At 53.7% G+C, this 22,433-nt stretch overlaps 12 protein-coding genes across 12 annotated transcripts; 4 read left to right on the forward strand and 8 right to left on the reverse strand.

The window, feature by feature from the left end:
- Positions 1-351: 351 nt before the first annotated feature.
- Positions 352-1,404, reverse strand: N7498_001859 (uncharacterized protein; the record flags this gene model as incomplete). Its single annotated transcript, XM_058448921.1, has 1 exon — positions 352-1,404. The coding sequence occupies one exon, from the start codon at positions 1,402-1,404 to the stop codon at positions 352-354; it is 1,053 nt and encodes a 350-aa protein (XP_058311265.1).
- A 184-nt stretch (positions 1,405-1,588) lies between these two features.
- On the reverse strand, positions 1,589-2,103 carry N7498_001860 (CoA-binding protein; the record flags this gene model as incomplete). The annotated part of the gene is made up of 2 exons (XM_058448922.1): positions 1,589-1,968; positions 2,019-2,103. The coding sequence occupies 2 exons, from the start codon at positions 2,101-2,103 to the stop codon at positions 1,589-1,591; spliced, it is 465 nt and encodes a 154-aa protein (XP_058311266.1).
- A 264-nt stretch (positions 2,104-2,367) lies between these two features.
- On the forward strand, positions 2,368-5,052 carry N7498_001861 (Rad4 family protein; the record flags this gene model as incomplete). The annotated part of the gene is made up of 1 exon (XM_058448923.1): positions 2,368-5,052. The coding sequence occupies one exon, from the start codon at positions 2,368-2,370 to the stop codon at positions 5,050-5,052; it is 2,685 nt and encodes an 894-aa protein (XP_058311267.1).
- Positions 5,053-5,317: 265 nt separating this feature from the next.
- On the forward strand, positions 5,318-6,341 carry N7498_001862 (class I SAM-dependent methyltransferase; the record flags this gene model as incomplete). The annotated part of the gene is made up of 4 exons (XM_058448924.1): positions 5,318-5,479; positions 5,534-5,554; positions 5,615-5,761; positions 5,826-6,341. The coding sequence occupies 4 exons, from the start codon at positions 5,318-5,320 to the stop codon at positions 6,339-6,341; spliced, it is 846 nt and encodes a 281-aa protein (XP_058311268.1).
- Positions 6,342-6,414: 73 nt separating this feature from the next.
- Positions 6,415-7,122, reverse strand: N7498_001863 (GNAT family N-acetyltransferase; the record flags this gene model as incomplete). Its single annotated transcript, XM_058448925.1, has 1 exon — positions 6,415-7,122. One exon carries the CDS (start codon positions 7,120-7,122, stop codon positions 6,415-6,417), a length of 708 nt encoding a protein of 235 aa, XP_058311269.1.
- Positions 7,123-7,513: 391 nt separating this feature from the next.
- N7498_001864 (uncharacterized protein) lies at positions 7,514-9,374 on the reverse strand (the record flags this gene model as incomplete). The annotated part of the gene is made up of 2 exons (XM_058448926.1): positions 7,514-9,088; positions 9,141-9,374. The coding sequence occupies 2 exons, from the start codon at positions 9,372-9,374 to the stop codon at positions 7,514-7,516; spliced, it is 1,809 nt and encodes a 602-aa protein (XP_058311270.1).
- Positions 9,375-9,539: 165 nt separating this feature from the next.
- On the forward strand, positions 9,540-10,261 carry N7498_001865 (HD domain-containing protein; the record flags this gene model as incomplete). The annotated part of the gene is made up of 2 exons (XM_058448927.1): positions 9,540-9,610; positions 9,660-10,261. Exons 1-2 carry the CDS (start codon positions 9,574-9,576, stop codon positions 10,259-10,261), a joined length of 639 nt encoding a protein of 212 aa, XP_058311271.1. The 5' UTR covers positions 9,540-9,573.
- Positions 10,262-10,511: 250 nt separating this feature from the next.
- N7498_001866 (HIT family protein) lies at positions 10,512-11,141 on the reverse strand (the record flags this gene model as incomplete). Its single annotated transcript, XM_058448928.1, has 2 exons — positions 11,069-11,141; positions 10,512-11,009 (listed from the first exon to the last, which is right to left on the reverse strand). The coding sequence occupies exons 1-2, from the start codon at positions 11,126-11,128 to the stop codon at positions 10,512-10,514; spliced, it is 558 nt and encodes a 185-aa protein (XP_058311272.1). The 5' UTR covers positions 11,129-11,141.
- A 241-nt stretch (positions 11,142-11,382) lies between these two features.
- N7498_001867 (Mob1 family protein) lies at positions 11,383-12,952 on the reverse strand (the record flags this gene model as incomplete). The annotated part of the gene is made up of 2 exons (XM_058448929.1): positions 11,383-12,675; positions 12,725-12,952. The coding sequence occupies 2 exons, from the start codon at positions 12,950-12,952 to the stop codon at positions 11,383-11,385; spliced, it is 1,521 nt and encodes a 506-aa protein (XP_058311273.1).
- Positions 12,953-13,269: 317 nt separating this feature from the next.
- N7498_001868 (CobW family GTP-binding protein) lies at positions 13,270-14,743 on the forward strand (the record flags this gene model as incomplete). Its single annotated transcript, XM_058448930.1, has 6 exons — positions 13,270-13,393; positions 13,447-13,530; positions 13,581-13,592; positions 13,651-13,747; positions 13,801-14,311; positions 14,387-14,743. 6 exons carry the CDS (start codon positions 13,270-13,272, stop codon positions 14,741-14,743), a joined length of 1,185 nt encoding a protein of 394 aa, XP_058311274.1.
- Positions 14,744-15,249: 506 nt separating this feature from the next.
- N7498_001869 (protein kinase family protein) lies at positions 15,250-17,955 on the reverse strand (the record flags this gene model as incomplete). Its single annotated transcript, XM_058448931.1, has 1 exon — positions 15,250-17,955. The coding sequence occupies one exon, from the start codon at positions 17,953-17,955 to the stop codon at positions 15,250-15,252; it is 2,706 nt and encodes a 901-aa protein (XP_058311275.1).
- An 893-nt stretch (positions 17,956-18,848) lies between these two features.
- N7498_001870 (ATPase AAA-type core) lies at positions 18,849-22,297 on the reverse strand (the record flags this gene model as incomplete). The annotated part of the gene is made up of 4 exons (XM_058448932.1): positions 18,849-19,004; positions 19,059-19,276; positions 19,338-21,190; positions 21,264-22,297. The coding sequence occupies 4 exons, from the start codon at positions 22,295-22,297 to the stop codon at positions 18,849-18,851; spliced, it is 3,261 nt and encodes a 1,086-aa protein (XP_058311276.1).
- Between the last annotated feature and the right edge of the window lie 136 nt (positions 22,298-22,433).

The following is a 22,433-nucleotide window of genomic DNA, read 5'->3' on the forward strand; positions in this document are numbered from 1 at the left end:
CTGGAACTTGTTTTCACGCCAGATGTGTTGTACTTACTGAATTTGACCTGCGATATCACTCACTGATTTACTTGAATGAAATACCATTTGTTCAGCAAAAGAAGCAATGGCTACCTAGCCAGCAAAGAGAAGTCTTAAATTGGAAACCGAGTATGCATGAAAAGCTGCGAATAGCAAACCCCAGAGAAAAAGAGAAGAAACACCGAGATCGTAAGTCGTTTAGCGCTGCCAGCTGGTCCTGGTCAAGAACAGCCTGCGAGGAGTGCTGTTGGGGTATCGAATCGTTATGTGCGACCAGAAAAAAAAAAGAAATCAGATACAAGACCAAAGAGCCGAGGAAACAAGGTCGGATCAATCGTAGTCCATCTCAAAATCGTCCACTTCCACCGTTGTGCCGAGTGCTTCCTTGCCCTCGCGAATCATCGCCTGAAGTTGCTTGTTCAAACGCTGGATACTCGCATCCTCTTCACGCTCCCTACGGCGTATCCGAGCAGCTTGTCTTTGCACCTCAGCAGAACCCGGACCGTCTCTTGATCGCGGAGACGGAAGTCCGAGACCGGCACCTTTGGTAGGTGTTGAGGGTCGCAAAGAGGACGGAGCTGCTCTCTTGTTCAACCTGGGCATCACGGCCGGTCGACGGCGGGGACTGGGGGCCTGGTGAACCCGACGTGCTCGAAGAGACGGACTGGGGAGGTTTTCGCCAACGAATGGATCCGCTGGCTCGGCGGGAATGACAACCCAACTTCGTTCAATATCGTCGTCGGGGTACTGACCCGGGATGGGTGTTCGATAGATCCGCTCCATCCCAATTGAGGCGGGAGACTGCCAGGTCGGATTGAATTGTGTTGGTGACCCGGCTTGCATGTCGTATCCTTGACCCCCGCCAGCATAGAATCCACGGAATGCGCCGGTCCAGCACAAGTCCAGTACTTTGCCAACTGCTTTAATCACCGTGCGTCCCCAGCCGACTTGTGTTGGGGTATCAGTATCGTCTGCGGACGGCGAAGCGATGCACGAGTCGCGCCGGCTGCGCTTACGACTGTTTCCCTGAGTTTCTTGATCTACTGACTCCATGCTGGCGTCTAGAGACGGTGGTAGGAAAGACTCGCGGTATCGGTTCGGACGGTAGTCGAGGTCAGCGGCAGCGTGGATGTCGACATGGCCACTTGTTTTGCGATAGTCGGATTCAAGGAGTGGTGAAGGGCTGGCGGCCTCAGATGAGAATTCGAATTTTGTTGAGAGCTTTTCGTCGCGACGAGGCCGCTTTCGACTGACGGAGAGGGAGTATAGCGAGGAGGATGCGGAGGCGGATGAAGGGACTTGAAAGAGTTGAGAGTTGACGCTGGCGAGGTCGACTTTAGCAGGCGAAGTTGACGGTTGAAAGACAGCCGGCATGTCGGGCATTTTGGCGTAATAGTATGAAAAGAAAGTGAAGGGAGAGAAGACTGCGCGCAGTGAACCTTACGAAGGCTGGGAAAAAACAAAGTTGACTACCTACTCGGGCTAGTCTGTTTCTACGATAACAAAGCGTCATCCCCGACTCTGAGACATCGAACTCCCCCCTCACATTCAGATCAATCAAGTCCATTTACAAGCGCTGGCTGGTCCACTTGACTCCGGCGGCCTCCAATCCATCATCGCCATCCACCAGCACGCACCATCCCTCGCCGCCCATTCCGCCGTCGCCCGCGATCACCGCCTGGAAGTGTCCCCGCGCATACTCCAACACTCCGTCATCGAAGGTGCCCGGTTGCAACCAGACGGCAGGGATGCCCACTGAATGTGCCTCCTGCAGCAGCGTGAGGGTCACTGGTGGTGGGGTCACCACCGACAGCGAAGTCTGCTTGGGTGAGGGTAGAGCCGACGGCGAGGGAGCCGTATCGTAGGTACGCGAGGGGAGCGAGATCTGCGCTGCCCTTGGGTTAAGCGGTGTCACGGGCAGCGAGTGCTGGTGATACCAAGCGAGGACTGCTCAAGGTTAGAAAAGGACATTCCATGTAGTTCCCGCAAGTGCATACTTTTGTATCCGAACTTGTTGGTGTCGTTGCTGGCGCCCGCCACGGCGAAGCGCGGGGAAGAGAAGAATCGCTTGACGGCTTCCATTGCGATAAGTGGTGAAGGGATGCTGACTATAACGGGGGAAAACGTGACTTTGTAGATTCGTAGATTCGTAGACAAAGAGAAACCGTGGACAAAGCAACTCAGGAAGTGGAAGAAAGTAGGATTTACCATCGACCTCGGCAGCCGCCGAAAGCAACTCGCCCTTCGCTCATCTCCATCCTCCGCCTATCGGAGCATCCACCACCGGTCACTACCTCCTACTACTTGCTCCTATTCCGTATCGACGGGGCTCCGAGCCCAACTCTCATGCCGCCGTTCGTCCCCCGCAAGCGCTTCTCCTCCGAGGACCCGCCCCCGGCCAAACGGCAGGCCCAGGCCGAGCCGGCCAAGCCCTTCCACATTGATGATTCTGACTCTGATACGGACTCCTCGCTGAGCGATGTGCCCGAGGAGTCCGGCGCCAATGATACCCCTCAGGCGCCGCTCGCATCTGATGACGACGACGAAGAAGAAGAAGATGATGACATCGACTGGGAAGATGCGATCGACACCAAGACGACGAGCACGACAACTCCAACCCTGGCCGTGCCCGAGATACAGGATCTGGAATTAACGCTGGACAAGGACGATACACACGTGTCAGATCTCTTGGACGGCAAGAAAGGGCCGTCCAAGATCGAGCGCCTGATTCGCACTCAGACACATTGCATGCATGTGCAATGCCTACTCTTCCATAACGCAATTCGCAATTCGTGGATCAATGATAAGAAAGTACACCAAACACTACGACAGAAGCTGCCCGAAGGCATTCAGAAAGAAGTGAAGAAATGGCGCATTGCCGCGGGGTTGGAGATTCCGGAGCCCAAACCGGAGCCACCCAAGAGCAAGAAGAAGGGAAAACAGGCACGGAAGAAGCAAGACTGGGATGAAAAATCACAACGACTGGAGCCGGGTCAGCCAGACATGAGCGCGGGTGACCCGATTATCCCCCTGCTCAAGGTCCTGGTTGCATATTGGAAGAAACAGTTTCGCATTACAGCTTCTGGTCTACGGAAGCATGGCTATCGCTCAGTCTCGTCGGTCGAAGCAATATTGAAGGAGTTTCGCGAGGAAGATCACAGTCCGGAGCTCCACGGTGAATGCATTGCCAATCTGGAAGAGTTTCGATCAACAGCAGAGCGCATGCAAGGCTCCCGGGATGTTGGCGCCCAGCTCTTCACAGCTCTGATCAGAGCATTGAACATCGAAGCACGGCTTGTAGGCAGTCTCCAACCACTGGGATTTGGCTGGACCAAAGCAGAAACCGCCTCACCATCGACACCATCGAAGACGGAGAACCCGGAGAAAGTCGAGTCTGATGTTGAGGCTGGTGGGTTCGACCCGGAGACCGACTCAGAACAGGACCCCCCAAAGACAAAGAAGGACCAAGCACAGTATGACAAGGACCTGCCCTTTCCTATCTACTGGACCGAGGTTGCCTCACCGGTCACACACCAGATCATCCCAGTGGATCCTTTGGTCCTTGCGAATCCCGTTGCCACAACTCCAGATTTTCAAGCAGCATTCGAGCCACGTGGGGCCAAGGCAGAGCGCGTCAAGCAGGTAATATGCTATGTGGTTGCGCACTCGACTGATGGAACGGCCAAAGACGTCACAACGCGGTACCTCCGACGGCGAACGTGGCCCGGCAAGACGAAGGGATTCCGGATGCCCGTGGAGAAGATTCCGCAACCGGGCCGCCGGGGACAATACTTCGAGTATGACTGGTTCCGAAGGATCATGCGTGGATATGAAAGACATCCAGAACGCAGAACCAAGGTTGACGAGATTGAAGATGCAGGAGATCTTCAACGAAAACAGCCGGAGAAGAAGAAAGCGACACAGACGACTGATACACTACAAAGCTTTCGCCAATCGACTGAATTTGTGCTGGAACGCTTCCTGCGCCGCGAAGAGGCACTGAGGCCGGGCGCAGAGTCAGTACGTACCTTCATTGCAGGCAGAGGTGTCAAAGCGAAAGAAGAACCTGTGTTCCGTCGAGCGGACGTGGTCAAGTGCATGTCGGCGGAGAGCTGGCATAAAGAAGGGCGGCAGGTCCAACCCGGCGCAGTACCTCTGAAAAGAGTGCCCATTCGAGCCGTGACTCTCATGCGCAAGCGTGAAGTCGACGAGCTGCAGCGTGAGACTGGAGAGAAACCAATGCAGGGATTGTATGCTCGTGACCAGACCGAGTTTATCATCCCTCCACCCATTGAAGACGGCAGGATTCCAAAGAACGACTATGGGAATATCGATTGCTTCGTTCCTAGTATGATTCCTCGCGGCGCTGCCCATGTCCCACTGCCAGGAACTGTCCGAATTTGCAAGAAGCTGGGCATCGATTACGCAGAGGCAGTGACCGGGTTCGAGTTCGGTTCAAAGATGGCCGTTCCCGTTATCCAGGGTGTGGTCGTAGCTGCTGAAAATGAGGGCCTGCTGAAAGATGCCTGGCGCATTGACGCTGCTGAAAAACGCAAGCGCGAAGAGCTCAAAGCTGAAAAGCGGATTTTGCAGACATGGCGCAAGTTCCTGTTCGGCTTGCGTATCGCCGAACGTGTTCGTGAAGAATACGGTGGAGATGAGGATGCAGATCGCGAGCGAGAATCTCACAATCCATTTGCAACCAAGAAGAAGCACCGGGAAGTGCACGGCTCTGATGAAGGGCATGAAGAGGACCATCTGGAAGAGACATCTCACAATCCCATTGATCACGGTGGTGGGTTTCTTTTGCCTGGCGAAGGAGATGATGGGGATGATGGCTTGATTGTCGAAGAGCACCATGACCAAAGCGCGGAGGGCCCTTCTAATCCTGATTCTCATGACTCTGGGAGCGAGGATGAAGGTTTAGAGGGGCTGTCTCCACCCATCTCGATATCCGAGGACGACGAGGGCGACGAGCCTGAATATGCACCATCACCACGAAACACAAGACGGCGACGTCGAGGCGGTTGAAGGAATGCCCGACCTAGAGCATAGGTAGTCAAATATGTAACAATAGAATATGCTTAACGAACCTGCCCAATACAAACGAGATTGTTGGACTTCGAGAAGACGCACAGAGCGCCGCTAAGCCTCGAGCTGCCGTAGGCCCCGCGGCTGAGGCTGAGTCGTACCCCCATACGATGATCTCAGCGTAAGATGATTGATCTCCTTTCCATCACCTACAGTAACCTACAATAACTTTCCACAGAAAGCCATCGCAACTTTCGTAGCTACCATGTCCAGCATCGAGAGCGCCATGAGCGAAGCTCCCCCGGCCGTGGCGATGGGCCCGAGCTATCGTCCTGCGCTGACCCAAGTCCCCGAGCCCGCGCGCACGTTGCTGGAGAAGTGGAGCGGGATTGCACCGGAATCGATTGCCAAGCATGTAAACGACTTGGTAAGCTCTGCAATGCCGACAGTGATCGTTCTTGATGCTGATAATGAAGTATAGAGAGACCGTGCATATAAAGTGGTGCGTATTCGGACCAGGACTCGCCGTGTCTTGAAGGGTAAGAGTGCTCATGGTCAATAGTATCCGTACGCCTCTATTGGCCTTTTTACCTTTCTTGATCTGGACCTCCCCCTGTGCCCCGACTATCCAGAAGTACTGCAGCGGGTGAAGAATGGCCAGCTGTTCCTCGATCTAGGATGCTGTTTCGCACAGGAAGTGCGACTGTTGGTGAGAACCGCGAAACGCATCAATGCTATCTATCTATACAAGGTTTAACTTGAACCAAACATAGATCTCTGATGGCGCTCCGCCACAAAACGTCTACGGCGCAGACCTGTCCGCCACCTTTATAGATATGGGCTACGAGCTCTTCCTCGACAAGCTCAAGCTCGGCGCCCGTTTCATAACAGACGACATCTTTAGCCCGGAGTCAATTCTCGCAGCCGAATTCACTAATCGCCTGCATATTGTTCATGCAAGCAACTTCTTCCACCTCTGGAATTGGGACCGGCAGGTCGAGGCCGCTAAACTCGTCGTCAAGTTACTTGCTCCGGAGCCCGGATCTATGATTATCGGCAGTCAGGTTGGCTCGAAGAGAGCGCGGGCATTGGAGTTACCTGTATCCAAGGACCCGCTCTTTATTCAGAGTCTGAAGACTTTTAGACTACTGTGGGAGCAGGTGGGGCGGGAAACCGGGGTGAAGTTTGAAGTCACGGTGGAGGAGCACAGGTTTTCGGAACAAGATGCTTATGCCTGGCCTGAGGAGCTGGAGGCTTTTCGTATGATCTTTGTTGTGAGGAGGACTTAGTAGATGACTGGCGTGTCGATAGAATGGCGATGCTTTTCGGAATCGTCATTCGATTCGAGTCCAAACGAAGCAACTACCGTACAACCAGTTCCCATTCCACCTCACTCGGTTCTTTCCAATAATCAGTCCCACTTGCAACAAAACCCAGCTTCTGCAAAACCATTGCACTTTGCCGATTATCCCTTTCCGTCTCGGCAATGAATCTCTTCACGCCCCGCTCCTTCACAGCCCAGTCCATGACCGCCTCCGCTGCCTCCTTCGCCATCCCCCCACCCCAAAACTTCGGCGAAAGACCGTATCGTAACTCGACCATCTCGTTCCACGGCGGGAAATCTGCATCTGGTGACCGGATAGACGTGGTTGTAGCGTCGCGCACACCGGCATATCCAACCCATTCAATCTGATCCAGGTATTCCGCAGTCGATCGAGCTAGTAGATCGAATTGAGCCCCCTTGAGGACGGAGACGCTGGAATCGGCAATAACCTCATCTAGACCATTGATTGACTTGCGTAACCCCACGGCAAAATCACCCAGGCCGCGTGGGTTCCAGCAGCGAGCGATCTCGCGAGTCTCAATAAATTCGCGTGTTTCATCGTCACTCCAATTCCTAGCCTTGAAGCGCTCACCGAAGGCTATTTGGCAGAAGGTCGCATCGGCATGCAGACTTGAATAAAGTGCACGATAGGATTTTGAAGAGACTGCGACTGGCGTGGGGAATATGATGAGTCTGGGTGTCAGGATGGCGAAGGACTCAAATGGGTGAGGTTGCGAGGTGACCATTGTAGATGCGTGTGTTTTTGCCTGCCACTTGTAGCGAGTGAACAGCGAGATGGACTTTGCATTTGGTGAGACAGTCAAGTCATTTTCCGAAGAGTATAAACCTCGGATAAGAATCGAGCGGGGACCAAATTGAGATTAGCGCGTGGGCTAGTCTGTTATCAATGCCAGCTGTAAATAATGGTAGTTGATTTTTATTATCCGCAGATGTGAGAGCTTGTACGTATTCCTCATGACTCTGCGAGAATGAAGTAATTACAATCGTATCTTTTCCGTAAGAAGTTGGCGCAATTCTTGGTAGACAAGAGTTCCACTCGTCATGCTGGCAAATGGATTCCTGCCTAGAGCAGCGTATCTATCTTATGCAACTCTTATCAACGATTAACAAGTGAATTCACCTCATCCGCGAAGTAGCCAAAGGAGAATCAACATCACCCCATGCCCCATCATCCTCGTCCAACTCAAACTCATCCTCGCCCAGCGAGGGACTAATATGTACGGCAGGAGATGAGATAGGGCTTAGCGCCACACGTGGCCGTGATTTGAAGACACTGGCGTACTCGGCATCTTCTTCGAATAGCTTGTCCTGAGGCGTTGAGGCGCCGGAGCGGCCGCCAGACGGACGTGATGATTTTCGCGGTCTCTCGAATTGTTTCACTGGGAACGAAGTCCGTGGGCCACGTCGTCGGGGACGGGTCTGTGCTTCATGCGTGGGGAGAGGTGGGACTAGTGACATTGACTTGCGGGTGCGTTCGGCGAGGGTGTAGTGCGAGGTTGATGTGTTTTTGACGGGTTCCGGATCTGGTTCATTCTCGGAGTCTTGGTCGGGAGAGAAGCGGACGACTGGAGTGGGCTGGCTGTTCTCACCCTCGCTGGCTAGGATTGGGTCTGGGGAGTCGGTATTCAGTGACTGCTTGGGAAGCTCTGTATCAGAGTTCGGTGATGGTGGCTTGTTATAGCGGTCGGTAGTCATTTTATCGAGTGGTGCTGGTTTCTTGCCCTCTGTCACCACGGCTAAAATGTCTCTGGAATTCGAGCGAGACTGGCCATTGATACGACTAACAGCCTCATTCACGGTCGACATGAACGATTCATCTGCCTTTTTGAGAACTCTTCCACGATCACCGGGCTGGCGAACGGCTTTCGATATGCTCGCAACAGTCAGAGCCTGATGATCCCGGAACAAAAGACGAGGTTCTTGAGCTTCCGCACCCATCGAGCTGGGACTTCCCCCTCGCGCCTTACGAAGGGAAGCATTGTACTGGTGCCACCTGCGCAGCCGACTCCGCAGGTGCAGGACCCGTGTCTCCAGATCAACTACCAGATCTGGTTTCGCTCCAGTGCCAAGACCGTCCACTGACGATGCTGTGGCTCGAGCCCATGCTTGCGAAAATGGAAGTTCCAAGAAAGCATCCGTGCTACTTTGTGACCCGCCGTCAAGCAAAGCGGTGGCCCACTCCGCACTGCCCAGCCAGTTGGCTTGAAGCTCGCGAGTCAAACCTTCCGAGTCAACCGTAGGATGATCTTTATCATTTGCAGGTTTCTTGGCACGCTCGACAAGTTCGGTTTTCTTATCGTCCAGCAGCCGCGAAAATTGGTCGTAGGACTGATGCACCCTAGCACGGCAGGCACCCGCTGCATTGAGTGAGACTTGGTGCGCGAGTATCAGAGGCAGCAAGTTCTGGTATTCTTTTGGGGTAATAGAGCTAGCAGTGGATAGTTTCATGGCGAGGTTCCAATTCATCTCCCCGGAGGAGACCGCCACGAGCTTCCGCAAAACAGCGGTGGAGAAGACGGCGAGCAATTCATGGAATTTCTCACCCTTACAGTCATCCAGCATTGTTTTGCGAATAACGGCCTCTCGCCCGAGGTCTCCATTTTTCTTCAACTCCGTCAGGACACGGAACAAAGCAGCGCGGAGGTTGACGGACTGCAGGTGTTCTAGCGGTGGGAAAAAGGGACGGAGTTTCTGTAGATGTTTAGTGAGGTCCATTCGTTCGAATGTTTGAACTTATCCGTACATGCTGTGCACTCTTGGGATCCCAGATAGTACAGAGGTAGTACAAGGCCCATTCCACGAGACGAATGCGCTGTCGCTGGTTCTGGGACGAGGGGGACAAAGAGCGGAGTGTGATGTCGGGCCAGTCCTCGCGCTGATCAAGTTGGAGTAGTTTCAAATTGCGGATGAACACTGTAAGATGAGATGGAGCCGACCAGTCAAAGGGCTTTGGCCGTGCCGGCCTCGAGGTAGCCATCATGCAGTCGCACGTACAGCGAATGGGTGATGTAGTTTAGTAAATAGTTGGGCGTCAACAACCGATAAGGGGTTTTTGCATTGTTTGCCGCGCCTATCAGTCTCCAGTCCCGCTGTCCCGCCGTGTTCCTTTTCCCTTTCTCTTTCCCGTTACCTCTCCTCCTCTCTCAATTCTGTCTACCTCTCCACTCATCGCAGCCATGGGATCCGACAACTCCTCATGGGCCCCGCACACCGGTTGGTATTACTTTTAATCTGTCAGGACCACAGCTAAACATCTCTACAGTGCTGTCCACCCTCCCGCACCCGCCAGAGGAGAACACGACCACTCCAATCCCCTTCTTTCACCTGATTGAGCGCCTCAAGACGACCAAGCGCGAAGGCTGGCGTCGCTTTGGCATCAACGGCGAGTCGATCTCGGACCACATGTACCGCATGTCGATCATGACGATGTTTGCCCCGCCAGAGCTGGCATCCAAGATCAACATTCCGCACTGCACCAAGATGGCCCTCATTCACGACATGGCCGAGTCGCTGGTCGGTGATATCACTCCAGTTGACGTACACATCACCAAGGCCGAGAAGGCCCGTCGCGAGGCCGATACCATGGACTACATCATCACCTCCCTGCTGGGCAATGTCCCCGGCGCCGCATTGTCCGCCCAGGATATCAGGAACGTGTTCCAGGAGTACGAGGATAATGTCACTCTCGAGGCCCAATTTGTGCACGATATCGATAAGATGGAGCTACTTCTCCAGATGGTCGAGTACGAGCGCTCACACAAGGTCGATCTCTCCGAGTTCGCCCGCGTCGCTGCTCGTGTCCAGTTGCCCGAGATTAAGGTCTGGGCTGAGCAGGTTATTAAGGAGCGCCCGAAGCTCAAGTAGGCCAGTTGAGGAACTGGGATGCCTGCGCACCTACTACAACTTAAATATGGGCGTTTGTTTACTGGGCTTTTTTCGTTCGGGGACTTTCCCCTAGATACCATAGAGAACGAATTGCGATGCATGATGATGAACGACTGCGCTTGGCCTTTCGGGTTTTAGAACGAATTCAATTCTTGGCACGACCTTCTATTCCAGTGTAAAAGTGTAAGAGTGCAAGAAGTATACAAAAGCCGAATGGAAAGCATCAAGCTCAATCCAACGGCTCCATCTCCATCTCGCGCGCCAACATCTCCGCCTCACCCTTCATCTCATCATGAGAGCGCGGCTCGCGCCCCTCATTATCGACAACAGGGAATCGAGCCCTAGTCTTCGATTGCTCTGTGGTATCCGCATCCCGAAACGCCTTCCCGACATCCCCTTCCTCCCCGTCTAACATGTCGTACACGGCATCTGTTCCGCCGCGATGGTCGAGATCAGCCGCTTTGCGCGGGATAATGTGTGCGTGTACATGTGGCACGCTCTGTCCAGCGTGTACACCGTCCTGGACGGCGATGTTCAGACTCGAGGCGCCGTATACCCGCTCCACCATCCGTCCCACGCGTCGCACGGTGAGGAAGAGGTCGCTTGTTTCGGCGGCGGTGAGATCTGCGACGCGAGGGACGATGCGGCGCGGGGATACGAGGACGTGACCCGGGAGGATTGGTTTGAGGTTGACGAGGGCGAAGGAGAGTGGTGTTTGGTGGAAGACCTGTGTTTGTAGTTCAATAATTGGACGGGGGTTGAGGCATTTGGAAGCCGGCGAAGTACCTGTGGTGTGACCAGGAAGGAGCCAAAGTGGATTGGCGCGGCGCTTTTCAGCGCCGACATATTTGAAGACGTGTTGGACATTGGGAGGTTCTCGGGTTCGGGGAAAGGCGAGGTTTCAGTGATGTCGATCACGATAAGCGCTTATCAAAGTTCGGGGAAACCGTACCTGAGACTCTACAACTAACATCTACTTGTATCTGAGTCAGGAGAATGGGTATCATTGACATTGACCATAAAGAACATCCTGAGCTATATTACAATAGAAAAACATCGTCACACTAAAAAAACAGGGGGGATTCAGGACATTAAAAGAGTCATGACAAGGATTCTGTCTTTTCCTCTGGCTTTGCTTCCACGGATTCGTTGGAATTGTGGTCGGTAGAAGCTTCTTCACTTTCGGGGGCTGTCTCAGCGGGCTCGGTGGACTCCTCGATGGGCGCAGTGGGATCTGCGGTAGGCTCTTTGGGAGGCTCCTCGGTAGGCTCCTCGGGTTTGGCATTCTCGCCATCGTGCTCTTTAGCCTCTTCGGTCTTGTCTGCTTTTGAATCCGCCTGCGGATCAGCCGGTCGCTGTGTCTCTTCCTTTGCATCCTCCTGTGCGACTGCAGTAGATTCGGCCGATTCGGTCGATACAGTGGGTTCCATTGCAGCAATTGGATCCGCAGTTCCAGCAGGTGTCTGTTGTGTCTCCTCGGTCACCCCTGCCTCCTCGGCAGCTTGATGTACCAGTACCGACTCGGGCGAGTCCTTCATGACCTCCCGGAGAGGGGCAGCGGATCGCGGAGCTTCCTCCGGGTCTTCCGCGCTCTCCGTGATCGTTGTGACGCGTGATCCAGTCGAAGGGCTATGTTTGTGACGACGGGTGGTAGCACCGGTGCTAATAGACGGGTCCATGCTATCCACGCCGCCGGCGAAAGGGTCGTCATTATCCTTGCGCAAGATGGTCAGGCGCTTGCTCTCGACCGGTTCGTCATCCTTGGGCTGTACGGCATCAGGGCCTTCCGCCTCGAGAGGGATCGTATAGTTGTCCTCCGGAATGAGACTGAACAGGTCGCAGACTGTTTTAAAGAAAACATAGAGACCATCGTGGCCCTCCACCTCCCAGAATACATCACGATGTTGGAACCAGGCGTGCGCGAAGATTCGATACAGTCGACGGAAAATGTTGGTGAGATGTCTCATGCTAGCTTGTGGGCCACCGGCAGCATCGGAGCCCAGCGTCAGCCGGCTGGGGAAGTATTTGGGCGAGGTGAGCGTATTTGTAGCCCAGTCGAGAGTGTGGCAGCAGTAGTCGATCGCGCAGCATGACTTCGGCGGATCATGCACAGCGCAGAGATATTGCCACTCAGATGCGCGCATTTCGGGGCAGGTCTGCGCTGAGCACGGGGGGTTCTCGGCGAAGAAAGCGACGATGAGGTTGTTGACTTTCATCGTGAGAAAGCGACACAGCTCGTAGAGCCATAGTGATCGGTCAACACCCTCTGGGGGCTCGGCGAGTTGAAGCGCGACTTCGCGGTTGATCGGGATGACCGTGTCCGATCCCTCAGGTTTGGTGAAGTGGTTATACAAGGCCTTGAGGTGTTCCTGTAGCTGGAAAGGAGAGTCAAGCTGCGGTTGTCAGTGACCCGAAGAATCTACCAAAAGAGTCTGTACACACCTGCGACAGTGGAATCAGTGGCGGCCCAAACGCCATGTCAGCAGTCTTGGTACCCGGCCGAATCCTGCGTGTTGAGCCATCGTCGTCGGCGCCCCCGAAAAACTGCTCTGCATCTTTGCCAGATGTCTCGCCCACCGAAGGCGACTGAGGTCCGATCTGGACCTCTGTGAAAGGAGGAGGACTGGGGAGTCGCGGAGAGCTCGACGGGGAGACACCCGCAGCAGTCATGGCGCGTAAACAAAGGGGCGCGATAGAATGGGGTTGGAGAGGCGGGAAGTGAAACGAGAGAAACCGGAAGTAGCAAATGAGTGGAAGGGAATTCCGCGCCCTCGAAAGTCGATCAGATGGAAGAGAGCAGAGAGAGTATAGCCGCTGAAGCTTGACTCGAGCTTCCCAGATAAGCAACAGCAAATGACCGCCCGTGCCCTAAGCCCTAAACGTCCCGTCTGGGTAATACAACGTCATCCGCATCTACGCCCCGAGTTTTGCTTTGCAGATGAGCAGCTTGTTTGGCTTGTTCTCCGCTATCTAACAATTGTGAACCCATGTCGTCCAATATAGAGGACGATGATGCGCCTCCGGAGCTGGTTGATGTCTCCGAGGTGCCGGAGCAGCCAGCCTCTATAGAGGAGGAACAGACCCCTCGAGTTCCCATTACCCTTGTTACAGGTATGGAAGGATGAAATGGCGAATATTGGAATTAAGCTAACTCTTTGTTATAGGGTATCTGGGTGCGGGCAAGACTACCCTGTTGAAATATATTCTGACCGAGAAACATGGCAAGAAGATTGCTGTGATCATGAACGGTTCGTATTCCCGGCTGAAATTATACAAGTCATACTAATGAAATCTATAGAATTTGGTGACTGTAAGCTTTTTGAGCAGTGATGATTTTTTTCCTCCTTCTAACATACATTTTTTCAAAGCATCGGACATCGAAAAGCCCTTGACAGTAAACGAGGGCGGCCAAGAAGTCACTGAATGGATGGAAGTCGGAAACGGGTGCATCTGCTGCTCAGTGAAGTATATATCACTATTTCGAAGGGGAGAAAACCAGGGACTGACAACTATCGCAGAGACTCAGGCGTCATGGCCCTGGAATCCCTCATGGAACGCCGGGGTACATTCGACTACATCCTGTTAGAAACCACCGGTCTGGCCGACCCAGGCAACATCGCCCCGGTTTTCTGGATGGATGAGGGACTGGGCAGCTCGATCTATCTAGATGGGATCGTGACGCTAGTCGACGCAAAAAACATATTGCACCTGCTCGACGAACCAACCCCCGAAGAGAAGGCCGAGTCTCATAATGCCGACCACGATCACGGTTCCGGCCCGGTGCTCTCCATGGCGCATATGCAGATTTCCCACGCCGATGTGATTATCCTGAACAAGACGGATCTGGTCTCTGCGCAGGAGTTGGAAGCCGTGACGGACCGTATCTCGTCTATTAATAGCATTGCGAAGATTCATGAGACGGATCACAGCCGCACGCCACAGATTGAAGGCGTGGTACTGGATTTGCATGCATACGATCATCTAGCGGACATGGACTTTAGTGAAAAAGGGCATAGTCACATTGACCCGGTAGGTTTCTATATCTTCTTTGTTCTTACTTTTTTTCCCCAAAAGATTTGGACCGAGACTGACTCGACGCCACAGGCTATTTCTACTTCTGCTATCCTTACCCCTCCAATCTCCGCTACGAAAGTTCCCAAAATCGACGAGTGGCTTCGCTCCGTGCTTTGGGAATCAGTACTTCCAGAGTCACCCAACACGCCACCCGAGTCTCATCCTACAAATTTTGAGATCCACAGACTGAAGGGTATCGTTTACCTTGAAGACGGATCAAGCAAGATTATCCAGGCCGTGCGAGATGTCTTCGAGATTCGGGACTCGGAGCCCTGGCAGAAGGATGGTAATGAGATTCGGTGCAAGATCGTTCTAATCGGCAGAGGACTGGGATCGAGTGTAGATCCGTGGCGGGAGAGCCTCGAGTCATATGTGCATGGTATGTAGGTAGAAGAGAGCTGAAATATCCAAATACTATCACAAGCATAGACGCCTGAGGGGCACCGGCGTGTTTCAAAGAATTGCATTGCAGGTAATCAATCAAAGGGGGAAATAATACAGCCGGTATCAGCCAAAAGAGTAAATCAGTCAAAATACACTCAAACATCCCTGCAACAACGCCAAATAATAAAAGACCTCCGTTTCAGAATGAGGGCGCAAAATATAAAGATCGCAAGAGGAGATCAAGATTTTAAATCAGAAAAAAGGTAATCGAATCCACCAGAGAATGCAAAGACTTTTTTAGACGCCAAGAGTTCGCCGGCATCCGCCATCGGTGCAGATGCCTGAAGAGCTGTGCTGGAACGCGGCAATCACGAAGGGTGAACTATACAAGCGAGAAACGAAGAGGGTATCGAGTAGACGACCCTGGATAGGGCCATTTGAAAAAAAAAAAAAGATCTGAGGTTGTGTTGGTGGCTTTATCAAGCCTCCGTTGGAAGCAAGATGGAGCCTTAGGAACGGCGAGAGAATCTTTCGCCGAAGGCCGGGTTGATGGGTAAAAGAGACTCGGCGAGGAAAACCGTGAGTCTGTTGTGGCTGGACTTGGTTCGGTCAGAAGATAAGTTGGTATTCTTCGTCGCATCCATGGGGATGGGTCTGGACCGAGAGATAAAAGCAGGGTTGATTGGTAAAAGTGATTCGGAAAGGAAGGTGGTGAGTCTGGAGTGGTTGGATTTTGGACGCTCTGAAGATATATTGGCGTCCTTCGCAGCATTGGAAGAACTGGGTCGAGAGATGCTGAAAGCGGGGTTGATTGGAAGGATTGAGAGAAGGAGGGATGGTGACGACTGGGAGGGCCTGGTTGACTGTAGCTCAGACAAGGGGGTCCCTCGACTGGGTTCAGGTCTCTTTTTATCCACAGCAAGGGTTCTCAGAGATGGTTCACTGGGCCCAGGTAGGTTGGAAGAGTCGATGGAGGATTGTATAGTAGCAACCGCGGTTGGTGCATCGTGTCTGGTAGAGTGCGGCGTATTTTCAACTTCGCACTTATCGAGAACGGTAGATTCTTCCAAGACCGCCGGTTGCTTCGGCACGTAAGCAATGGGACAATTACTCATGGAATGCGCCAATGCAGACGGCACAGCGTTCTGCACTTCGTTGTCCACGGGGACCTCAGGTGTGTGGTTGTCCGGAGGAGTGGAGTCCCAAGATCCAGTGATAGTATGAGGTTCATGGTGGTTCAAGGTGGATGCTGAAGAATGCCCAGAAGGAAATCTGGCTCCTGCATTGGACCCTGCAAGTGTCGGAGTCGATCGTTTCGCTTGATCGTGGCCGTCGAAGATAGGCTGTGGTGAAGCATCGCGGTGCGTGTGTGCGTACTCCTTGAAGGAGTCCTTGGGAGTAATGTGCTTGGATGTGTCTCTCACCAATGAGGGGACGACACCGTTGCTTTTTGTAGTGAGAGGCGGCAGGTTGCTGTGAGGTAGTTCTCGGATCCTGTTTACTGGGTATGTTGGTCTCGAAAGAAGATCCGGAGGGAAGAACGAGAGGAGCTCTTTCGCAGACAGCCGGTGTCGCGGAGTCGGGCTGAGGCAGATATCAACCAGTCGTCGATAGTAATCAGGCACATCCACATCACCGAGAAGCAAAGGACGGGGTTGTCTTTCTGGTTCATCCTCCTCCATGGCCAAAGCCCACAGGGTCATCCCGAGCTGGTATAGGTCCGTCTTGACTCCAATGTACATGGAGATGCGTTGATTGCTTTCGATCTTGGCGGCAATCTCTGGTGGCTCCCAGCCAACAGGGCAGCCTCTGCGATTGATGTCGATGATCGAGGCATTATCGTCTCTGTCAACCACGATGTTCGATAGTGTAAAATCTCCTTGGACATAGCCCGACTCGTGGATCTCGCACAATCCCTGGACTATCTGTTTCGCCCATACCTCTCGTCTTGTAAAGGAGATTTCACCGCGCTGCTCGTACAGAATATCGACCAGCGCACCCTGCTCGGCGTAGCTGATCAACAATCCCTTGACCTTTTCCTGATGCTCATCGACCACAATGCCTTCCACACTGATCACGTTGGGCGAGCCATTGAGAGCATGGAGGGCATTAATCTCATAGAGAAACTCGTCCACAGTATCGGGACCCGGGATTTCCTTCTTGATATAGGCTTTTCCACCCAGTCGAACTTTGTAAACAAATCCTGACAAATGGGACTCAAAATGCAGGAACTGCTCTGGGACACATCGGGCGCCTCGAAGGTGTCCGATGCTCGAGATGGGAGGATAGGGAATCGTCTCGTTCACATCCTCTGTAACATGGACGTGGAGGCGGCCATCGCGTGTTTCGACTTTTAGATTCGTCACGGTATCGTAGAACTGGATCTCGGGGAGTGATTCACGGATTGACTCGTAAATACGGGCGCATTTGTCGCGCTGGTATCGCAGCTCCTTCAGGTCTTGCTCGAGCGAATCGGGCGGTGCGTCACGGTAATCACACGAAATTGTCACACGCCGCCATCGAGTCGGGGTCTCCGCATATGTAACAAAGAATTTCTCTCGCTCTGACCGATCACGGAAGTGCATGCTCAAATTTAGAATCCATCGCCGTTCCAGCTCCATTTCAAGCGTGTCAATAGCCGGCGCCGGCGCCGGGGGATCTTTTTCAGGGGCGTCCGTTGTCACGTCGGGGCTGGGATCCCAGGCGTGGAGATCGTGCGCATTCTCGTTTGCGATGTTTTGGGGGACTTCGTCGACCGTGGTAGCGGGCGGGCCGAGCCACTGAACCTCCGGTGCGGAGAGTCGTGGGTCAGCGTTTGGCGGTGGAGACCTGGTTCTTCCGGCACTCAACGGGCGGCGGTCGACGGAGAGGGCACGGCGGTGCTGTGGCTCCAGGGGTGCCTGGCGATCGCGAGACTCGGAATTTCGGCGTTTGAAGGTATTAGAGCGAGGAAGACCGACGCCGACTCGGCGCGAGAGACGGCGGGTCAGATTGTCGTGCTTGGGTCGTGAGCTGTCGGTGGAAGACGCACGGTGGTGTTGGCGCTCGTTGTTATCGTGGGGGAAGAGTTCATCTCGTCCCAAGTCTCGATCGTCGCGGCCCAGCCATCGTCGGAGCCCCAATCGATGCCACATGCTCTGCTTTTGCCCCTTTTCCTCAGAAGGTAGACCCAGCCGCGTCGGGCTACAGGAGCTGTGGGCAACGGAGATGGCCATACGGTTCGTTCTGGACTGGGAACGACTCGATCACCCCACTGACCAAAACTCCAGCCATAAGAGTTTGGCCGGTTCGAGGGGCTCGCGATAGTTGGTATTCCCCCCTGGTAAATCGAGTATGCGATCTTCTCTCCTTCTTTCAACTCACGAATGGCCCCTTCTGGCAGAAAGGATGAAAGGGCTCGAGTCCGTCAACATTCAAGGCGTGTCACACAACGTCGGGTTGCAATGGACGCGGAGGCTGGGGAGTTGGTCCGTGACAAGACGAGTATGGGTGAAAAGGCGGTGCAGAGATGTCGGTCAAGATATTTCGCAGGAGTCGTAAAAGACCGGTCCTCTTTTTTTTCTTTTCTTTGGATAGGAGACCAAAGCGGGAAAAAAACAGCTGTGGACGCGGTGCGATGATCTAACTGCAAGGCCTCAATGTCTCACAGAACGGAGCAAAAGGACTGTGCAGGAGATCAATCAGAAAAGCCCTGGAGCCCTTTATGAAGGGAGTCTAGGGAGGAATTAAATAATTTATAAAAAGATATGATTCATCGCGCACAGATGAATTTTTTTTATCGATGCGTTGCGGCCTGACAACTCTGACAATCGTGCCTGATTGGGAGACGCTGAACGGGGAATTATTGACCACGGGAACTAATGGAACTATGGAACTACTGCATGAAACACATAAGAAGAGAGCTAGAATAGAGTGGAGTTTATATGTTTCGCGCTTTTGGGTTGGAGAGAGCTCCATTGGAAATCAACACATCTAACACGCGCCGGTAAACTCCAGTCCATGCATTCCGTGTCGCAACGACACTGACTCCATGTACATCCCAGAATTACATCACGCAACTATACAGCAGTAGGATCACACATATATACCACAGACATAGAATAGCATGCTACTCGTCATCAGCCTCACCCTCGCTCTTCTTCGGCTTGGCTAGCGCCTTCTGCCAGACCTTGCGGGCGCTGTCGTGGTCGAGATCGGGGAACAACAGGTCGAAGACTTCCGAGTACCAGCCAACGGGATGACCTTCGATGCCCTTTTTGATATTCTGCCTGACGTTAGTATGTTTCTAATAACGCGCAAATGACTCAGGGTGACTCACCTCAGGCAGCTCAAGCCAGTCGGATGTGTTGTCCGCAGGGAAGAGGATCTTGGTCGCGCCAGCTCGACGAGCAGCCACAGTCTTTTCTCTCAAGCCTCCGATGCGAAGAACCTTGCCCGTGACGGTCAACTCTCCCGTCATGGCAATGGTCGGGTCGAGGGAGTGGTTAAGAGCCAGGGACAGCAAGGCGCTGGCCATGGTGATACCGGCGGATGGTCCTAATTCGAGACATGTTAGCAAACCCAAGCTATAACCCGCGAAAAAGAGTTCAAAACATACCATCCTTTGGAACGGCACCCTCGGGGCAATGCAGATGGACCTTGGCCTTCTCGAAGAACGTGTTCTCGGGGAACTGTCGCGCCATAACGGACTTGGCAAATGAGTAGGCGATGTGCGTGGACTCCTTCATGACGTTTTGCAGGTTGCCGGTGATCTCCAGACCCGGCCGCGACTGGTGGTTGAGGGCGTTCTCCAGGATACACTCCACGTAGAGCGCAGCGCCACCCATGCTGGTCCAAGCAAGACCCATGGTGACACCTGGCGGGAACCGATCGTAGAGACGGTCAGCGGTGAAAACGGGAGGTCCGACGTAGTCCTTCAGAGTATCTTTGCCGATACTGAGGTGAACGCTCTCAGGAACCTTGAGGGCCAATCGAGGGGTCTCGGTGGTCGACTTCTCGGGCTCGATAGGGGCCTGGGCAGGGTCGGAGGGCTCATGCTCCTTGGATTCCTCTTGGGCAGCCTTGCCCTCGTCGGTCAGCGCAGCTTCTTCCGACAGAACGTCCTCGCCGATATCCTGAACGATCTTGAATGCTGCCTTCCGGTACACCTTCTCAATCTGTTTCTTCAGGTTGCGGACTCCACTCTCCCGGCAGTAAGACTTGATTAACTCCTCGATGGCATCCTCATTCAGGTTCACGTCAACGTTCTTCAAGCCAGTAAGCTCCCGGGCAGCGGGTGCCAGGTATCGCTGGGCAATCGCCATCTTCTCATCAGCCACGTAGCCGGAGAGTTCGATCAGCTCCATACGATCCAGCAAGGGGCGGGGAATAGTATCGGTGACATTAGCCGTGCAGACAAAGAGGACCTTGGATAGATCCACGGGAACATCCATGTAGTGGTCCAGGAACGAGGAGTTCTGCTCGGGGTCCAGAAGCTCCAGCAAGGCGGAAGACGGGTCGCCCTGGTGGCCACGGCCAATCTTGTCAACCTCGTCGATCAGGATCAGAGGGTTCTCGGTCTGACACTTCTTTAGGGCCTGAATGATACGGCCAGGCAGGGCACCGACGTAGGTTCGACGGTGACCCTTAATCTCCGCAACATCAGTCAGACCACCGACGGAGAAGCGGTAGTACTGGCGGTTCAAGGCACGAGCCACCGACTTGCCAATACTGGTCTTGCCCACACCAGGAGGGCCAACAAGACAAAGGATCTTTCCTTCCACGGTTCCACGGAGCTTACCAACGGCAATGAACTCGAGAATTCGATCCTTCACATCCTTGAGACCGTAGTGGTCTTCATCAAGGACGCTAACTGCGTTTTTGATGCCGAAGTTCTCCACGCTCTTCTGGCCCCACGGAATCTGAGTCAACCAGTCCAGGTAGTTGCGAGTAACGTTGAACTCGGAGGCAGCGGGCTCCAAGTGAGCCAGCTTGTTGATTTCCTCATCAAAGACCTTTTTGACGGCCTCGGGCATGGCAAGCTTCTCGGCCTTCTCCTTGAACTTCTCCACTAACTTATCCTTGCCGTCAGACTCAATACCAAGCTCTCGCTTGATACCCTTCATCTGTTCCATGAGCCAGTATTCGCGCTGGCGCTTCTGGATCTTGGCCTCCACATCCTTGGTGATCTTAGACTGTAGCTGGGCATTCATTAATTCCTTCTTCAAAACGACAAGCGCTTTAGGAAGACGTTCTTCGATGTTCATGGTCTCGAGCACTTCTTGCATCTCGTGAAGCTCACCGGCCGAGACTGCGGCAGCAAAGTCGGCGAGCTTGGCGGGTTCATCACTGAGGTTTCCAGGGAACTGATCGGTATAAAAAGCCGAGATCTGGTCGCGGAACAAGGGATTCAAGGTCGCGATCTCCTTGCACACGTTCACAATTTCACTGGTCACTGCCCGGATAATGCCACTTTTTTTTGTCGTATGGCTCTTCAGTCAAGTTCTCCACATTGACCAAGCTGACTGGGTATTTCTTCAGGAACGAAGTGGGTTCATAGTGGTCCTTGGGTGCATTCTCAGGTGCTACCTCTTCAAAGCTGGCCACGACGTCACCTCGCTTCTCGGTCGTCTTGTCTTCATTGGTCTCAGTTGTTCCACTCTTGTTGGTTTCGTTGGGAGGCAGCAGTGACGAGATCTTGATGCGCCGGTGGGGGTAAAGTACGGCTGTCACGCCACTGGATTCGCCGCGAAGGGGGTATGCGGCCGTGATTTGGGCGAACACTCCGGTATCGTAGACGTCATCCAGATTTTCGATCAAGTCGCCGTCGGCATTATCGTCCTTAAACAAAAATGCACCCACATACGGCTGACCTCGCTTCATCATGTCCTGAATCGCAAGGGCAACGTTCGGGTCTCGGATTGTGATCGCTTTGTAGAATCCGGGGAACAGCGGACGCTTCGCAATGGGGATTGCCATCACCTGGGGGTATACATCTGGGACGGCTGGTTTTTGGAGGGCCTTCTCTCCAGATCCCTTCTTTCCCTTCTTTCCGCTGTCGTCATTACCGCCATTCCCACCACTGCTTCCCGCACTGGGCTTCGAGTCGGCCGAGCCACTACTAGGCGGGACGGGCGATGGCTGGACCGAATCATTCTTTCCTTCTGCTTCCTTGGCTTCCTTCTTGGCGTCATCCTCTAAAGCTCGTTGTTCCTTCTCACCGGACGACCGGTCCTTTCGCCGCGTGGGGCCCGTCTGTTCCGCATTCTTTCCAGAGTCGGATGGCTTCCTCCGGAATTCAGGGGTTCGCTCCGCTTCCTTGTCATCCTGTTGTGTCCCTTCATCCTTCTGTTCCGACTCCTCCTTTGGGTCCTCCGGTGGGGGTTTCTCTTTCCGTTGGATGGAGCTTGAGGAGAACGTGCGGGGAGCGGAGGGAAGCACGCGACCGACTCGGGCCACACTTAATGCTGACCGGATGATCGCATTATTCCTCGGCGAAGCTAGAAATGGCCGGCGCAGTAAAGGGCGAGGTGTTTGGTGGAGCGCAGCTCTCCAGGGGAGGGTCTGGCCGCGGAGCATGCTATTCGAGACCTCTAGGTTCGGGTGAGTTCGGGTCTGGAAGGGTTAAGAGTAGAGGGAAGCTTGGAGATAAGAGTATAGAATAGAAGCTCGAACAGCGTGTTCGCACAGCTCCAGGAGAAACGTGGTCGGGGGG

Source organism: Penicillium cinerascens (genome assembly GCF_028974065.1).
Source record: "Penicillium cinerascens strain IBT 15544 chromosome Unknown contig_1_segment0_segment0, whole genome shotgun sequence".
In the NCBI taxonomy this organism is placed as follows: Eukaryota; Fungi; Ascomycota; class Eurotiomycetes; order Eurotiales; family Aspergillaceae; genus Penicillium; species Penicillium cinerascens.